The 16,778-nt window shown below is 41.8% G+C and overlaps 1 protein-coding gene across 1 annotated transcript in view; it reads right to left on the bottom strand.

Moving 5' to 3' along the window:
- The window catches only part of CRYBG1 (crystallin beta-gamma domain containing 1), a 43,076-nt gene extending 31,218 nt beyond the window's left edge, over positions 1-11,858 (bottom strand). Inside the window, exons 1-4 of the mRNA XM_064707099.1 lie at positions 11,840-11,858; positions 9,234-10,717; positions 1,869-3,318; positions 1,614-1,790 (exon numbers count right to left, since the gene is read on the bottom strand). Of these exons, the coding sequence (XP_064563169.1) occupies positions 1,614-1,790; positions 1,869-3,318; positions 9,234-9,979 (2,373 nt within the window). The 5' untranslated portion in view covers positions 9,980-10,717; positions 11,840-11,858. The remainder of the gene's footprint in view (positions 1-1,613; positions 1,791-1,868; positions 3,319-9,233; positions 10,718-11,839) is intronic.
- Positions 11,859-16,778: the final 4,920 nt, after the last annotated feature.

Here is a 16,778-nt window from a genome sequence, read left to right as displayed (position 1 = left end):
AACAAAAAGACAAAAACAGATCCTGCCCCTAAAGAGGCAACCAGCAACACATGCAAGGAATTAAAGAGAACATGGTAGTTAACATGCAGAGCAGGCAGTGGTCGCAAGGCACTTCTTAACCACCACCAGGTTTTTGTAGGCATCATCAAGACATGTTGAAGCATGACTGATTTTTTAGCCTGCGCTTCAATTCCAGTTAAAACTTGTTCTGTGTTTTGAGGAATGCCAAAGTCATTGTTTTGGGCTGCCCTTACTGCTTCCTTCACATCACCCACTAGCCATTGCATCACCATTTTCTTAGTCAGTGGAAGATGCACAGCAGGTACACCTCACAGAAACATTTCTGATTCTGAACTTGAGCAAAACATTTCAGTCAGCAGCAGTGCCACAGAAATCCAGAAACCCTTTGAAGCCTAAAGGGTTAGGTATGAAGCCTAAAGTCTTAGGTATGTACACACTCCACTGCTGTATCAGACCTCCACATTCTACTGCAAAATTGAAACCCACTCAAGAAAAACAGTGTAAGCAGCAAAAAACAAACTAATACAATGCTAGGCACTTAGCTTTAAATTCAAGTTTTTAAATCCAAGCAGGACCAACAGAATAAGAAAGCCTCTTTAATTGGTAACATAAATCTACACTACTGTAAATAACCCCCTAATTTTCATCTCCACTCTAATTAAGAAAACTTCCCATAAAAGAAGAATCTACATTCTCAGAACTCTAAGGTACCATGGATGGTTGTCTCCTGCAAGGTGACAAAGAAAGGAGCTCCTTTTAGAACTGCTATAGCAGATTACCATTAGCTTTGGAAAGTATTTCTCAAACTTCTTACATGCCACTTCAATTCTACAGGTCCTGTTCATGTGGCTACATTAAACCTTAGAAAACATATTTCTTCACATGGTTTTTAGATCTCCTGCTTATAGTTCTCCTCTCAGGTCACAATCAGGGCTTACACTAACAGAAATAGCAAATACTACAGGAAATTGAGTCATTATTTTAAAAACAGAAATTACAAATATATTCCATATTAAAGTTGCTTTGAGGGAAAAACATAGGTCTGTCTTCAGTCATGAAGAACAGATGCTTGTAATCAGACCTAGAGACAGCCCTACACTGTAGCAGCACTTTCAATAATCACTACTATCCAGTCATAACAATATTATTAAAGAATATATATATTTTTCTGCCAATACATGGGAATACAATAGAGAGCTAAAAAAAAATTGCTCTGTTACTTATTTAACTGTACAATGGCTGAATGTCTTGTTGGAAGAGAAGAAAGGTTACTTCAACAGAGGCTTTCTGAAGTTCACAGAAAGCATTCTACTAATTTGCAATAAAAAAATTGAAGTTAGCATAAGATTTGTTTCAATATAATACAAAATCAAGTATGAAGACATATTCAAAAAATGCTTTCCATTCATATTTGCAAAAAGTCTCATTTTCCTTTTCAGATAAAACTGGTACCATACCTAAGTTCACCTCAATGTATTTGTCATATATACATATCCCAAAGAGGGGAAACAAAACAATATATGCACATTGTCTATCAAAATCATAAAAGCTGGATAACTTTGCAGGCAGCTTTTTAAAAGCACAATACTTACATCCACATCTAATAAACCAGGGGGGACATTTGATTCGTATCTGCTTGTTCCTAACCAGCTCGAAAAACTTTTCTCAGGATTGCCATAGTTGGGCATTTGTAAACTTAGTTCTTTTTTGGCACTATCTGCTTGCAGGTACTTCTCCACAAAACTTGGAAACTTCACATCTGAAAGAGACTGAATTGCAAAATCAAAATTAACAGTCATTCAGCAGGTCAGCAAACATTGTTCCACTTCCTGAATGATCTTTATTACCTCAGATTTTTGAGGCATGATGAATGGCCCAGAAACATCCTGTTGTAAAGGAGGCATCCCCGAGGAGTCAGTTGCAAAAGCTGTTGTGTTATTTACTGAAGCGACAGAAGAGCCAAAAAACTTTTCTTTAGAAGACAGCAAGCTCGAGAAGAGGGAGCTTTTTTCAAGCCGTGATCTCTTAATTTCACCATCTGTACAGTCAATGTTCTCTTTCCCATTTATTTCCTGAGCAAAGACAGGTTCCTCTCGACATGGCTGCAGAGCTTTGAATATGATACTTTGCTCTGCTGATGCACGCTTGGGCCTGACTTTGGCTATTGTTTCCAGGCTTTGCATTTTAATTTGTTGTGCTGGTAACAGATCCTGTGTTTTTTCCCTCCTCAGTCCCAAACCAAAAGTAAACACACTAGGATCAAATACTTTCTCCAAGTTGTCTTCATGAATGGGAGGCATTGCAAAGTGGGGCGCTGGAGACTTGGGAAGCTTTGACCTCTTCTTTTTCTGGGGTAAACAAACTGAGCTGTCCAAGTTTTTTATTGTTTCAGCAAACTTCTTCATGTCAGATGGGGAATCAAAAATGCTGTCGTCTTCAGCAGATCCATTACAGGTTTCCCCTGGGCTCTTTTGTGTGTTGTTGTTGTGCTCTGACTCCAATACACTGTCTTGATTACTGTCATCATACTGCAGTGGTGCAAAGTTCAAATCTCCTGGCTTTACCTTTTTGTCTCCATTTTCCATCTTCTTAAATTCTGATCTGGACACCTGAGATGGTAGAGGATATTTATCATCATTGCACGGTGATAAAGCCTCTGTGTTTGGCAGCACTTTTTCTTCATTTCTATGGAATTCTGAGCTTGTGCAATTTCTTTGGCAGAAAGGATCTCTAGCATTTTCAGTTTTTACAGGTGAGTGCAAAGGCAGTTTAAAAGGTGAATTTTCTTTCTTTGCTGTGGTTAATTCTGATTCTGGTTGCTTCAGAGAAATACCACCAGCATCACTTTTGCTGCTTTGGTTAAAAAGGGATATGGCAGCTTTTACTTTAAGTTCTGTTGTCTTCCCAATATCCTCATAAGAGGTAAAGATTTCTCCATTTTTGCCTTTGAACTCTGCAGTGCTTTCTTTCTCCAGTGTCCCATTCTCAAATAACTTCTGGCGACTGCTTTGCTTATTTAATGTTTTATCAGGCTGCTCATTTTCTTTAGGTTGTTTTCCAAATTTCAGCTTTGCTCTGCCAACAAATGTGCTTGGTACAGCATTATTTTTTGAAGCAGGGATGTCAGTAGGTCTCTGGCTCTGGCTAGCACATTTGTTTTCAAACAAGGAAATTTTGTTGGCAATGTTGCTGTTAGTTTTATTAACTGATTTTTCAAGAGTGTCCTGCTCACTTTCTAAACTGTCTTGATTCGTAGGTGTTTTAAAATTCAGCTCTATGTTCTTCGGTTTGGCTGGACTGCAGGAGGCAAAGTGACACAGAATGACATCTTTTAATTAATACTGAACAGGCTTGTAACAATTTTCAAAACAACAAAAAGTAGAATTATAAACCACAGACTTAATTCAAATTTTGATATCTCAAAAGGAATCAACTAAAAGAGAGTAACTATATGGATTTAAAAAATTAGGACACTAAATAAGGAATATGCATTTCAAACATGTACTTAGTTCTTTAAGGTTAGTAAAATAAACACAGCAACTTACAGCATCTGCAATTGAGGCAGAGAACTCAACTACTTATGACTGACAGACATTAACATTTAGTACTGAATAGGCAGAATAAATTATAAACATGCAATTCCCTACAGAGTTTAGAAAACAAATCCCAATTCATTAAGGTGATAATGAGCTGGTTAACATTTACATATTCTCTCCACTGAGTTTTGAAGACATCTGACCAGATTCTTTGCAGCTTTTCCACCTACACTGCAGAAGCAACCTCAAATTGGAAACTCTTCCACTCTCATGAGTGCAGAAAATGTCAGCTGTCCCCAAGCATTGCATCACCACCTTGGCTAAGCAAACACCACATGTGAGGACTCTTCCACTTCTTTCATGTAAACTTAGCTAACAATTTAAACTGCGTAAACTAAGCCTAATAATTTTACAAGAATTGAATTTGGAAACACAAATCGTTTCTATCAGAGTGGACAGAGAGGCACATACAAGTACATGCACACAGTACTCCTGTGCTATGGCAGAAGGCACAGCTGAGTGTTTCAAGCTCTTTTCTCTGAATACCTACAACTAGAAAAAATTATTTGATCCATGTAACTTGCTGCTACATACTGTACAGTATGCACAGCTGTGAAGATGCAAGGCAGATGGCTTAAAAATTAATCAGTTGGATCTAAGGAGTGTCAAGGAGCCCACCATCACTTCCAAGACAGTCCTGCTCTCCAGAGAGGAACCTGGGGACACAGCAGTAGGAGGACACGTAGAAACTGCCTACATGAAAACTGACAAAGGTGGGAGATGAAAAGAAAATAGCTTGCAGCAATCTCCAGGGTCCCAAATGCTCTACCAATCAATGGATGATTCTGGCATTTAAGTGCTTTCTTCTTCTTTTACCTACACAAACTGTGTTCACTAAGTTCTCAGACAGCTGTTCAGCCCAAGAAAGAGGTGTGAGATATAGGAACAACCCAAAATATGAGATCCATTCCCCTCTTCCTCAAGTGTTCCATCCCAAGTAAGAAATTAAACCCTTTTAATGCAAGACTCTCCTTGTACAAGATTTATTTCTTGGGAATACCATGAGGAACAAACTTACTGAAATAACAGGAAGATTCAAAAATAGTTATCTACAAATCTATACAGGGAGCAACTGTTAAAAATCATAGAATCATAAGAGGCTGCAATGGATCTTAAAAGATCATCTAACCTCTACTGCCCTGCATGGGCAGGGACACCTCCCACTAGACCAGGTTGCTCAAAGGCTTTTCCAACCCGGCTTTGAGCACTGCCAGGGTTGGAGCATCTTCAAGCTCCCCAGGCAACCTTTCGTAGTGTCTCACCACCCTCACAGTAAAAAGTTTCTTCCTAATATCCAGCATAAATTTCCTGTCTCTCAGTTTGTACCCAGTACTCCCTGTCCTATCACTACAGTTCCTGGCAAAGAGCTCCTTTTCAGCTTCCCTGTAGACCCCCACCTTCAGATACTGGAAGGTTTTTAGGAGGTTTCTGTGCAATCTTCTCTTCCCTGTGAAGCCCCAACTCTTTGAGCCTGTCTCCATAGGGAAAGTGTTTTAGTCCTCTTATCAACTTTGTGCCCTGCTCTGGATTTGATCCACAGTTCCAGGTCCTTCTTGTCATCATGTGATTTCAGAGAAGACCTCCCAACACTGCTCCCTCTACCTACCAGCCTACTCAAGCTAGTTCAGAACTTTATGAAGAATTATGAAAAATGCATGATCAATAAAAGAGGAAATAGCAAACTTAAAATCCACTGGCCATACTTCAGATGGGTGCTAATAAAACACACTTGGAAAACTTAAGGAAAAACAGAAAACCAAAATGTTCCTGAAAGAGGGAAGGTATGAAGGGAACTATCACAGAGAATAAAATTAAATATATTGAGGCACTACTTTTCATTTGAACTACAACTGGATTTTCCTAAACTTTTAAAAGTTAAATTATTTTCTGACTTTTCTCTTTGGAAAATGACTATGAGTTGCGAGGGACTTCTGAAGATCAGCTAGCCTAACTTCCTACTCAAAACAGGGACAGCTTCAAAGTCAGATCAAGTTCCTGACAGCTTTGCTTGACCAAGTTTTGAATAACTTCAAGGGTCAAGATCTCACAACCTTCCTCATGAAGAACTGCAGCAGGGCAGCCACTGTTGCTGTGAATTATTTTTGTCTTATATCCCATTAAAGCTTCACTGCTACAACTTGCAGCTGTGGCTGCTGTCCCTTAACATCTCAGGGACAAATCTGGCTCTGCCTTCTCTATAGGTAGTGAGAGATGACAGAGGTTTATCTGCATCCTTCTCTTCTCTCAGCTGAAGAAACCAAGCTGCTTCGGCTTCTCCTCATACAAGCTTTGCTCCAGAGCTGTCACCTTCTTTAATGGCTCACTGCTGGACTCATTCCGATTTGGGAACATCTCTCTTACACCAGAAGAGAGTTGGAAGAGGAGGAAGAGCTGCAACTCAAGAGAGTGACCCAGATGTAGCCCATGAGCACCAAGACCTGCTGGCTATGCTCCTGCCTATGGAGCCTTCACCTGGTACAATGATGCACTACTGACATGTGCTCAATTTCCTCCTCACCAGGATCTTTCATATCCTTTCTGATCAGAAGAAAAATGTACTTATCCTTTTCTTTTACCTGTATTTTCAAGAGATAACACTAATGGCCCAATTATCTTAACAAATGCATTCCCATACCACCCTTTGTCAGCCCATCACTTGCAATAGTACATGCATTTATTTCAACATAACATGCATTTCCCCATAAAAATCTGTGTCTCTCTGTATGCCCTGACACAAGCAAGTTTAAGGGCTAACAGTGATACTTATCAGCCACATCTAAAACCTCTTTTAAATGAAAAGCTCACCCCTCAAAGGTATAGTTTCAAGCTTTGCAAATTTATGCAGAAACAACCACTTCAACACTTTGTATTTTGTATTCTGCAGTACTTCTGCACAGCAGCAGCAGCCAAACAGCTGAGACCAAAGAGCATGAGAAAGCTCAGCCCTGCAGCTCCACTCACTACAGCTGGCCTCTTCTAATCTTTTCATTACACCTTTTTCCACACTACAAAATACAGGTTCTAAATACAGCCAAAAGATGCACCTAATTGCAAGAACTGGGTCTCCAAGCATGTTTAAAAGGAAATGTTGTTTGAATGTCCTTTAAGCCTTCCATCTTGTATGGGGAAAAAACAGCACAAACACTTTCTTACAAAGAGTCCAGTGTGGCTCATTCCTACTGATCTGCAACACCAGGAACAAGCAGGCACAAGAGAAATACCAATGTCCTTCTCTGTGGTTACACCTTGCAGCTAAACTGTGGAAGCAAGCAGTAAAACCTCTCCCAACAGTCAAAAATGGAAGGTGAGTCACCCATCAAGCTTGCAAGTGGTGCCAAAAAAACACTGATGCCAAAATATCAGATTGAGGTGAGCAAAGAAAAATGGCATGTGAAAATAGAAGAATAATTCAACAAGTGAGCTTAAATGTAAAGCAACTACAAAACCATGCCTGAACATAAAGTATGACAACTGAAGCCAAGTTTTCCGCTAAGCACATCAAAGTGACTGCTGCCTGAGGTTTTATTTGCCAATTAAGATTTACCATCAACCTCATTTTAGACTCAAATCTGACAGGTTTCCCTTTTAAAAGCTAGAAGCAAAGTATCCTGTGACTTTCAAGTTGTCCAATACACAGACATAAATAGAGAAAAGAGGGAAAATGCTATCTTTATTTACAGGAAGCCTGCATTTCTGGAGGTGACTAGAGAACCTAACCTGTTTTGAAATTGCTTCCAAAAGAAACCTGATTCCCAGAACTGGGAATGGCACAACGTCATTAGTAAGAGATATCATGCATTTTTAAGGGAGAACTACTTGTATTATATAAAATCCATCTTACAAGGGGCCCAGGAATCTCTAAGTAAACGGGTATTTTTCAATCAGAAAGGAATTAATGTGAACTATTAAAAAAACCTTTTTGACCTTTGAAAATGAAAAATTTATCTGTTCACACTGATAACAGGAGAATAAAAACACACCATCTTCTAGTAATGGCACCATCTTTCCCCTTCCCATTTTACAGCACCTAAATACCCATCCAGGTTTATAGTTCATATGTTCTAATGAATGACTCTAAATAATACCAGATAACCAGAGCATGTAATTCTGGCTAAGGAAATGGTGTGGTGCTGTGCTATGACAGCTATCAGACACATCAGAAACCTTGCAGGCAACACGGCAGTCCCCACCCAAGACTAAAGTTCCTATAGCAGCAGATAAAGCCAAGTCACTGTGTCACACACCCCACAAAAAGAGATGAAATAGAACAGGTTGTTTATTGTTAAAATTTGGTCTTTCAGACAGGACACTTGTCTGTTACTTATGAGTACAGTAAAAGATAATTCACTGTACAGCAAGCCCAGGAGATACACAGAAAAAAACAATATGAAAGCTACCTTTCCTTTGAAGCTGCGAAGATACAAACTCAAGAGTTTAAGATTTGTGATCTATACTGCCAGATGGCAAGGCATCACCCAGTACAAAAACGCCACAGTTTAACTTTCAGTACTAGGCTTTTCAAACTTAAGTAACAAATTAAGGACTCAGGTGTAGAGTATTACAAATTGTGCAAAGGAAATTGCTCCTGTGCTTCTCAGATGTGGGAAGCATAATTGCAAACAGACGTGTCTCTTAAACCATCATGCTGAACCTTCCCATCCCTCTAACACAAGGACAATTATCAACACTCAGTGTACCTCAGGTGGCCCTACAGGATTCAGAGTGCCCCCACACCTACAACTGAACATGTCAGAACGAGGAGTGCAACAGCACACAGCCCACAGCCGTGGCAACCAAACAACAGAAGTGAATAATGCAAACAAATCATTGCCTGTAGATGAGAATGCAACAGTACCCCAGTAATCAATCACTGGCCTCAACTGGTGATAACAGTGAACTTTATAAACACAGCTGCTTCTTTACAATCCTAAGTGAAGCTCTGACCGCCTCTTTGACAGAGACAGCTTCTTCAAGTGTAAAATCAAAAACTGAAAACTAATATATGCATCATTCTGCAAATATCTGATGTTATTCACATGCATCAAAATTTAAGTGATTCACCCTGCACATACTTAAGAAAGCAGCTGTATGTATTCAAAACTTTGGAATGTGATCTATCATATCATTTGAACAATCAAGTTTTACATTGCATGCTACATTTCTTCATAAAATAACAGCAGAACTTAGGCTGTTTCATAGAAAACTTGAATACATGTCTAATTTAAACGATTTTCACATAAAAAATCTTCACATTCTGATTTGATGAGAAAAAAATTAATTAAGGTCAATGACAGATGAATTAATCTGATCCACAACGATAATGACTGAGCAGTTTTTATACATGTTAAATTATTCCATATAGTGGATGTGACAAAGACCTTCCCTATCAATTTTTAAAAAAATAAAAATTTATTATTTTTCTAATACATGTAGACTACAGTGCTTGTTAAGTGGTAGCTTTAGTTATGGTAACATATTTTTTAAGGGCAAACAATTTTTAACTGCAAACAATTTAGACAGATAACAGATACACAGCTAGTGTTTCCATAGAATTCTAAACACAGGTACAAGCAAAATTACAGCCACAAGAACAAGATAAACTGGTTTATTACTTACAGGCTAATCTTTGTCATGACTGTTCTGGAAGAATCCAAACTCTTCAGCTTCGAGGTGTCTAAATCAGAATTTGTCTGTCTCTCAGCTGACAGACACAGGTCTCCATTTTTAATTCCATCAGTATGCAAGAAAGCTCTTCCATCTGAACCATTACCATTCTTTACTGCCTTGGTATCATTTCTGCCTTCAGAAAACACCAGGTCTTCTGTCTTAGCAGCCAAAGAAGCTTTGGGAGACTCCAAACTGTCTTCCCCAAAAGCCACAGGTATAGCTCCCTTCTCCACTGAAGTTCTTTTTGTCACTGGGTTAGTCTCTGGCGATGCTAAAGGTTGCCTTTTTGAAGAGTAATCTTTCACCGGACCCTTCAAACCAGTAGGGGAAATGGGTACAGTATCCGACTGATTCTTTTTATATGATCTTCTCCTCGCAGAGCCTGTGTTTGAGATCTGCTGCTTGCCCTTGTCAGCTTCAGCTTTAGATGCCGCTTTGTGAGCAGATCCAACTTTTAGGTCCTGATTGCTACCTGAGGAAGAGGAATTTCTTTCAGGAGTCTGTTGAAGAGACCTCACTTTCCGTTCAGAGTTTATTATCTTGTCTGAAAACACCTCAGAATGGGCATCATCCTCAAAACCAGATTCTTCCCTTGCAGTATTCTCAGACTGGTTTCTCTCTCCATTTGGAATGTCGCCAGATGATTGAGACTTTCTCCGTTTTCCAGATCTTTTACTAGCAGATTTTTTATCCATTGTGTCCAAATCACTGCAATTTTCTTCCGATTTAAGAGTCACGGGTTCATTAAGGAGCTCCTCTGTTTTTCTTAGATAGATATCAACAGTTAACACTCTAGCAGAATATGCGTGCTCACTCGCTGCAGATTCCAACTCGTATGGCAAATCCTTTGGTTTTGCATGCCCAGGCTCCTCAGACACCCACGTGTTCACAAGCTGCTTGTGACTTAAGATACTCTTTTCTAAGTCTTCACTAGACAGATTTCTCAAGCTCTGTATGAAATCTGGAGTTGTGGAATTATTTATATCTGTGACGGATTCTTTCTCCAGCCCCAGCGTTTCCACATTCAGGCTGCTCTCACAGAAGGAGTTTTTAATGGTTTCGCTGCTGCCGCTCCAATCTGCTGACCACTCGCTGTCAGAAGAGACTCCCCTACTGCTCCATTCTGAAATCGTATCGTGATACAGAGGTCTCACTTCCCCACTGAAATTATATTCCTGTGCCTCAGGAAGGGCACTTATGTTTCTCACTTGTTTCTCTACTTGAGGAGCTTCGTGTCCTTCTCTGAAGTGCCTACAGTAGACTGCCTGCGCCCCGTGAGGAGAACCTGACCTCTCACCCTTGTGACGTGAAGTGTGTTCTAGTGAACTTTTGACATTTTTCCTCTTCCCTGTACCAAACAAATTTCCAAGTCTTTCCAAAACGGGTTTCTTTTTATTCTCTTCTCTGGAAGAATCTGGAAGGTGTGAGGTGGACTACAAAAACAAACAAACATTTGGTTAATGTCAAAATTGTTTCTAAAATACATTTTTTTGTTCTACGACTACCTCTAAATTAAAAGGACATAGTGACTGGAAACAAAACAGTTTACTGAACAATTCTAGCTCTCAAAAAAAGAAGAACAGCAAAACCCTTGAAAAACAATTAGGACTTGATACTTCTGTACATTTTTGCCTGCATTTGTTTGCACGTGTGCTCATCTTACTTTATAATGGCAGCTTTATATATCCCAAATCTCAAAATTTTGCACAATTAGTTAACGTCACCCAAAATGTTACAGAAAAGCATCCTGGTGCCTGCAAGACTGGGGTCAAACTTCACAGTCAAAATTTTCCTCAGAAAAACAAGAGTGGGGAGTTTAACTTTCTCTCCCTACTGGGAGAATGGTTTCAAAGGTATAAGTTGTCTTACATTTCTCATTAATGAAATTCAGTAAATATTTGGGTTGTGTTTTGGGCTAAAATTCCCAGAAGTATAAAAGTCACTGCATCACTCACTGAGCATTACTGGGTCAAACACTGCCCTGGATTACTCTTGGCGAAGTTCTGCCTTACAACTTCTAATTAACATGGTAAACAGGAAACACGCAACAGCATCGCCGAGTACACATGCATATTTGCATTTTAATACATTAGCCCTTTTTACATGCCGGTACGATGAATACTTGTTTTGAGACGTCTATTTCAAAACACCGCGAGTACTTTCTAGCCCTGCGCACCAGACCTCTCGAGGAGAGCGGGTTCCCTCGGCAGCACGGACCCTGTTCCGGCAGTTTCCAGCTTGTTTCTGCTGCAGACACCCAGCTCCCCGGCCACTGTTAGTGCCCGGCGTCCCCCAGCGCTCAGGGCGGGCCGGAGTTGAAGCCCCTGCGCCCCCCGATCCCTTCCCCGCGGGTGCGGCTGCAGAGAACCAGCCCAGAATCACAGCGCCGCAAGAGTCACGGCCCCCGCTCCGCGCGTCACCAGGAGGGTGAAGCCGCCCGATGCTGCCGCTGTCCTCCCCCATCCCAAAACGGGATAAGCAGGAGGAAGGTGCCGTGGCGGGCTTTACCCGCACCTCGCCTCACCTCCCCAGCCCGCGGAGCACCCGACACTCACCGCTCGGCTCGGCGGCCCCTGTACGAAGCCGCCCCACGCACACCGCCGCTACCCGTAGCGCGGCTGTCCCGGCGCCGGCCGTCTGTGCGCTCCGCCCCGGCCCGCCCTCGCAGCCCGCCCCGAGCCGCCGCCCCGCCGCGGGCAGCGGCTCTACCTGGCCTGGCCGGGCCGCCCGTCCAGGCGCTGAGGGAGGGGCGGCGGCAGCGCCGGACCGGCCCCCAGCGAGGGCCGCGGGAAGCGCGGGCGCCCCCGGCCACGGGCGAGGCCGTCGAGGGAACGGCGGGGCTCGAGTGGGCGCCGCGCCCCGTAGGTGCCCCAGCAGCCCGCGCTGCGGCTGCCGCCGCCTTGTTATTGAGGGCAAAACGCCGCCGCGGGCAAAACCGACGCCCTTTGATGTTGAGGGAAAAGCACTAAGGGTTGGAGGAGGGCGGTTCGCGCCGCCGCCGCCCCGGCGAGCTGCAGTGCGGGCTGCCCGGCGTGAGCCGGCGCCCGGGCCGGGAGAGGGGCGGCGCAGGGCAGGGGCACGGGCTCCGGCTCGTCCCCGCCCGGCACGATGGCTGCGGAGCGTGTGGAGCGGCTGTGAGCCGGCCGCCCCCCGATGCTGGCCGCTCGGAGGTGTCGGGAGCAGGCGTGGCTTTCCCCCAACCCCTGGAAGCGTGCGGGGGCCGGCCCCGCCCGGCCGCCGGGGCCCCCGTGAGACATATGGGTTCAAAACCCCGTGCGGAGATGAACCCGCACCTTCCACCTCGCACGGCGGGCGTGGCAGGTTGCCGTCTGTGCCGCCCGACTATGCCTGCCCTGCCTGGCCGCCCCGGGCACGCCGCCCCCAGCCGGGGACACGGCTGCCGGCGGCCAGGGCTGCCCCGCCTGCCCCCGGCCCCGCTCGGGCCGGCGTGAGAATGACTGCGCGGCCGAATGGTGCCGGCGCTCTCCCCGGGCGCTCAATTAGTATTTAATGTTTAATGAATGCTCAACAAGTCCTCTTCTAATTAACGCTTAATGACTTATATGAAGTGGAACAGCTTCAACAGGAAGGACCACGCAAGTCTCACTTCGGAGCTTCTGAGGGCCCAGCGCGGAGGCGGGGGAGACACCAGGTCAGCCCGCCTGCAGCTGGCCGGGGTGCCCGGCCTGCGGTGTGTCTGCCCCCTTGGCTATTGAAGAAAATAAAGACCTTTTTTGTGGAGCCACTTCCTCCTCCAGCTGGAAAAGTGTTAAGTTAGTTATTTTTTCTTAATCAACAGCCTACACAGTCTTGGCTCAGGGGAGCCACATGGAACCCATTTAACGCCAGAGAACGTGCAGCAGAAAGGCTTGCCCAAACAAATGAAAAATACCAAAAAACGTGAAAAACACAGAGCTTAAATTGGGGAAAAGGCAGAGTTGACTTATGCTGCCATCTAACAGAAATCCATGAAACCCTTGTCTTTGCCTATTCCTGTTGACCAGTGTCACTCATTGAACTAATAAGCAGCTGTAGCACCGAGCAAGACCCGTGTCCTCACACAGTGATCTTCCACCTGTGGCCTTCAAATGGTCATTACCTTAAGCTCAAGTTTTTGTATTGTTTGGGGTTTAGGTTTTATTAGACAGTGAAATAATCTGCAAATGAGATAGATAATGCCTGTCTTTTTCCACTCCCTTTGAGGACTTTTTTCAACCAGTAGAACCAAAACAATTAAGTGAAGAGCAATATTAAGGGCTGCATTAAGTTCATACAGCTCAGATGGGTAAAGGGCTTTAGTGATAACAAAACCACCTAGAAATTTCCCTATCAGATCATGAGTAATGCAGCCCAATTATTAATTTCTTATTCTATGTATGTATTGCCAGTACTAACTGATTACAGGGAAAGGATAAGATGACAATAATGAACTTTGCCAGCTAAAATAAGCAAAAATACAAAATTTTCACACTTAAGGTAATAAGGAAAGATACTGATTTCTCCCATAATTCATAGTATCTACAAGTGTGAGGAGGATGAGTATATTGTTCATGCTAAAAACTGTTGGAACACCAAAACAGGGGAAATTTAACTTTATTATGGTGTCAACCATCATATTAACAATTGGATGGAAATAGCTGTCAGTCTTCTAAAGTAGTTGGGAGTACATTATCAACCTGACCGTCATTATTACACTTGCTGTCAAGTTTTTAGTTTGCAAGATTACACCTAGAAAAATTAGTTATTTGAACTGGGGATCTGGATTTCTCTCTTCCCAGCCACTGATTTTCATAAAGTCCATGGGAACTTAATTATCATTGAGACGTCTCCCCCTTTCAAATGTAGTTTAAACTGCAACCAACAAGTTCAAAAGGTGTTGAATGGAAGTGAGGAGGGACAGCCAGCCAGTCCAGTCACATAAGCCTTGTTTCCTCAGGGAACAAGGCTAAAGATTTTTCCTTGATCTTGAAATAGCTGCCCTATGTAAACTGTTTTGAAGTAATTTCTTCATACAAAGTACCTTAATTATATACAGCTCTTTCAAAACACATAAAAGACCAGGTACTTGCCCTGAAGAGCTTGTATTTTAAGTCAGATAAATGTAGGTGAGCCAGTATTGCCAGTGCAAGAGGGCACAGAGACCAAGGATCCCAAGGGACTCCGAGTAGGACCCAGCCTGCCACAGCACAACATGAGGATGCTTGACTTGAGAGCACTGCATGGAAGTGTTTGATTTCAGAAGGCAAGAAATACCCTTGTTCTGCAGATCAGGCTTCTTCAATGTGCTTATGCTCAAGCATTCTTATTCTTAAAACATTAGCTGCTTGAGAAATACCTGATCAAAGGCATTGGCAACTGAAAAATCTACAGGACCTGCCTATCCATTCCTTGGACAGTGTGGAGGAAGCCATTTCAAGCACTCTGCATGAACCTTGAAAGCTGTGTTCTAATCTGAAAGCAAAATGCTGCTGCCTTCTTAACCAAGAAATGTAAATGTTGTTTGTATTTATATTCATACCTGTTTATGCTAGTATTAAATATTTCCTCTGTTTTCGGCTGGGTTTTTTTTTCTCATTAGCTAATGTAAGTTGCCACAGCCAAACCCCTAATTTAACAGTGCAATTAAAGATGTGCTTTGTTGGTCTCCGGTGAAAAGAGAGCATAAGCTACTATGATCTGTTGAATCAAAACTTCAAGATGTGTCTTGAGGTATCAGTTGGATGTTATTTTCTTAGATGAGTTCATCTGAGTCAGCTGAACATAAATGAAGACACTTCTTAGAGCACACATTAGAGAAAAAAAGCAGTATTTTCACTAGTCATTAGCAACTTTGTGGTAACTAATAGATGGTAATATCTACTGTGGACAGTTCTTTAATTTAAACATTTATTTTCCAGCATATGTTCATCTTCAGAGGGGAAAAAAGCAACAAACCATCTAGTGAAGAATAAATTTAAGCTTTATCATTAATTAGAATGTCATAAATGACTGGATTTCAAGTAACATGAAAACTTCTGAGACCCTTCTATCCTCAACAATTCTAATAGTGTATTCATGCTGGAAAGCCAGTAATGTCAAATATCTTTAAATCACACTACTGTAATTCACCCAGCCCTGAGAAACAGAAAGCCTGGAAGTTCTAGAAGTCACATGACATCCCAAAAAGTGCTTTAGCCAAAAACATTTAAATAAATAAACTGTTACTCTTCAGGTTTTAGCATTCTGCAAAGACTGAGACTGAAATATATCACAGTAACATATCACAGTAACAGTGCTGGGCTTTGTGAGGCTGAAAATTGCTCTGGAGTATTGCTGGCTCAACATGCTGTGAAAATATTAACAGAAAAACTGGAAGGAGCAATATACAAATCAAAGCTAAGAGAGAGAAAAGTCTGAGAAGCACAAGACCCACTCGAGAGAAGAGTTTTCATACTGCTTTCCTACAGGTGAGTGCCATAGCTACTGGCAGAGAGAGAAGGAGTGAGTTGCAGATGGAAATAAAGGCTTGGTGCTTATTTTCTTCTTTTAAAAGCATGGGGGGAAAATGTACTTAAGAAAACATGTGACCTGAGTCAATTCTTGTTGTGATTCACTGAAGGGAAAAAAGCAGTTATATTTTAAGGTAATCTAAATGATCTCTAAACTTAACCAGTTTAACTGACCTTGCTGTCAATCAAATGGATTTGAATTACTTCAATTCACTATACTCATTGTTCATTGTTTATGCTGACCCTTCTCAAAGATACAAAGGGGTTATGTTATTTTAACTCCCAAACTGCCTTCTGAATATGAAGAGTTTGTCATATACTCTCTAAACTTTATTTTGCATTTATTTTAAGTATACCATGTTCCAGGTTGACAGTGTCCTCTTCAGAGTTAGAGAAAAAAAAACACTTTAAATTTAACAGGTCCTCTCTAGCATGGAATTCACTCCCTGTCTTTTCCAGCTCTTCTATCTGCCTGTTATGCAGATAGAAGATATAAATAGCAATAATTGGATTTAAAATAATTTCAGCTTTACCTGAGCAATTTGTGCAGGGAATACATTTATTTAGATTCAGGAACTTACCTGAGTAAGCAAGGGGCTATAAATGTGAGACTTGAGCAGAGTGAAGTGAACCAAATGTAAGTTTTCTTAATAGTCATATTTTTACACATACTGTATTTTCTAGTAAGTCAGGGTATTTTAGTGAAACATTTCATATCTTCAAGAGAACAGGACCTGTCTGCTTCCAATTTATTTTTTCACTGTCAAAGTAGATTTTTAGTTCAAATGTACATCGAAAATTGAATATTTTGCAACAGCATATAGATTAATGAGACTAATGAGCCTGCATGATTAATGGATTTTTTGGAAAGGAAATAATCAGCTCAAGAAGCATAGATTCATATATATAAATTATTTTATACCATAATATTTCTTAGGTGTCAAACACCAAGATTTAGATATTGGATGTATTAGAAAAGAACAGGAAAACTGAAAGGAGCAAATCA

Source organism: Zonotrichia leucophrys, chromosome 3 (assembly GCF_028769735.1).
Source record: "Zonotrichia leucophrys gambelii isolate GWCS_2022_RI chromosome 3, RI_Zleu_2.0, whole genome shotgun sequence".
Taxonomy (NCBI): domain Eukaryota; kingdom Metazoa; phylum Chordata; class Aves; order Passeriformes; family Passerellidae; genus Zonotrichia; species Zonotrichia leucophrys.
The sequence above is the reverse complement of the archived record's forward strand: the minus strand, read 5'-3'. Positions and strand labels throughout refer to the sequence as shown.